Consider the following 1,853-nt stretch of genomic DNA (forward strand, 5'->3'; position numbering starts at 1 on the left):
ACGCCTCGTCTGCCGAACTTACCAGTGTCCCTTTAGCACGCACGGGAATATACGCCAATCTTTGGTCTGAAACCACATTCTCAGCCTTAAGAGGGCCTCGTACTACCGGAACGGGAGAGCTTGCAATACGCTGAAACTTCTTCCTTTGAAGGGGAGGGATTGTTGTCGCGAATGACATTAGTCTCAGCCCCCAAGCTCTAACTTTCGCATAGAAGAAACCCAACGGGGTGTCCTTGGGCAACCGCAACCATGCCCTCACCGCGTGCAATGTCCAACGCTTTCAGGGTATTCCCGTGCGCACTGCCGAGAACCAGTTCATACTGCAGGTGCGGGTTTGTAAAATCTTTGAGTATCACCGGCTTCTGGTGAGGCTTCAGCGGAGCCTTGGATATATTTACTAGCATATCCTCAAGGATCTTTCCAGCGTTCGCTCTCAATCTTCCTTTCCAATTCAACCGCAGACCCAGGTATTTCACTGTGTCCGTGGTCCCAGACATTTAACTTCCTCAGATCCAACCTGGAGTGACCCAGGCACAATTGCTAGCGTTTTACGCTTGCCAGACTTCTCCACAACCATAGCTGCGCTTTGCGCTATTCAGATCCATACCAGCAGCTGCTAGGGCTGAGGCTAACCCTTCCAATTTATCCTCCAACTCGGAACGAGAAGGAGCCAGCAATACTAAGTCATCGGCGTACGCTAGCGCCCCAATTCTTGTGCCTTCTAAGTTGTAGCCGAGCTCTGGACGGCATTGCTCAACCACCTTATCCAGTACCATCATAAATAAGAGGGAAGATAGGGGATCACCCTGCCGCGCACCACGCTTGGACTTTACGTTCCCACCGGTCAGGTTGACAACACCATCGGAGTATAGGTGTCTCAGATATCGTACAAGGGGCATAGGAGTTCCATGTGCCTGGGTCACCCGTAGGGTTGTATCCTGGGAAAGCCTATCAAAAGCTTTCGAGATATCCAAAAAGGCCGCCGCTATCGGCCGAACCGTCTCATGTACCGAGTGCAATATGGCGTTTAGCAGACTCGAGGCTTCAAGTCATCCGTCGCGTTTTTGAAAAGCCAACGGCAAAATGAGCAGCCTATGCAGCAACCTCAGGACGACCGAAGAAATGGCAATGGGTCGGTAGTCCCCCGGGGACGCTGGGGACACTGTTTTAGGAATCAGTGAGATCCTCGCCCTCGAGAGGGTTCTGGGTGGAAGCTCGGTCACCAAAAATAGATTCAGCAACTGGGCTAGAATACTCGGTTTCCACGTGAGCAGTTCCCGAGCATACTTTTTATCCATCCCAGGTGAAGACCCCACCGACACCTTTAATGCTCCAGTGACCTCGGCACTGGATATTGGGCTCAGTATGCTCCATTCCTGGAGAGTGGTTGGCACCGGTCGCGCGTCGAGCTGACCTTCAGCTCCCAAGACTCCTTTCCAATATTCCATCGTATCTTTGAGCTTGACCTCGGCAAATTTCCAGAGTTCCTTTCACTGTCCATCGCGAGCACACTGCCGCCTCCTTCTGCTTACGTTTGAACAGGCTTCGCGGCCGGGCATATATCACTCTCCTTCGTGCCTTCTGGGGTTTTGGAACACCCTTACGCACTGCTACCTTGTGGGGAGTCCATACATCAGGGAACATGCGCTCTACCACACTTGTCAGGCGCGCCATCGCCTGAACCATATTCAACTTACCAGACAGCATCATCTCCGCAATATCGCTGAGCGCTCGGGCTTCCGGCTGCTTCTCGGCATGTTGCGCACCATCAGCGATGCACATCAGCAGGGAATTTCGCCAGTCAGCGCAGTCAGAGTCACCACGTTGCCTAGTGACCAACTGGCCACAGGCTT

The 1,853-nt window shown here is 52.9% G+C and overlaps 3 protein-coding genes across 3 annotated transcripts in view; all 3 read right to left on the reverse strand.

Moving 5' to 3' along the window:
• T265_12149 (hypothetical protein) overlaps positions 1-178 on the reverse strand; it is a gene marked incomplete at both ends in the record, with an annotated part of 345 nt that extends 167 nt beyond the window's left edge. The window contains one exon of the mRNA XM_009179188.1: positions 1-178. This exon is cut by the window's left edge and continues 167 nt beyond it. Coding sequence (XP_009177452.1) covers positions 1-178 — 178 coding nt within the window.
• Positions 179-197: 19 nt separating this feature from the next.
• Positions 198-497, reverse strand: T265_12150 (hypothetical protein; the record flags this gene model as incomplete). The annotated part of the gene is made up of 1 exon (XM_009179189.1): positions 198-497. The coding sequence occupies one exon, from the start codon at positions 495-497 to the stop codon at positions 198-200; it is 300 nt and encodes a 99-aa protein (XP_009177453.1).
• A 919-nt stretch (positions 498-1,416) lies between these two features.
• On the reverse strand, positions 1,417-1,782 carry T265_12151 (hypothetical protein; the record flags this gene model as incomplete). Its single annotated transcript, XM_009179190.1, has 1 exon — positions 1,417-1,782. One exon carries the CDS (start codon positions 1,780-1,782, stop codon positions 1,417-1,419), a length of 366 nt encoding a protein of 121 aa, XP_009177454.1.
• Between the last annotated feature and the right edge of the window lie 71 nt (positions 1,783-1,853).

This window comes from Opisthorchis viverrini (genome assembly GCF_000715545.1).
Source record: "Opisthorchis viverrini unplaced genomic scaffold scaffold5251, whole genome shotgun sequence".
Taxonomy (NCBI): domain Eukaryota; kingdom Metazoa; phylum Platyhelminthes; class Trematoda; order Opisthorchiida; family Opisthorchiidae; genus Opisthorchis; species Opisthorchis viverrini.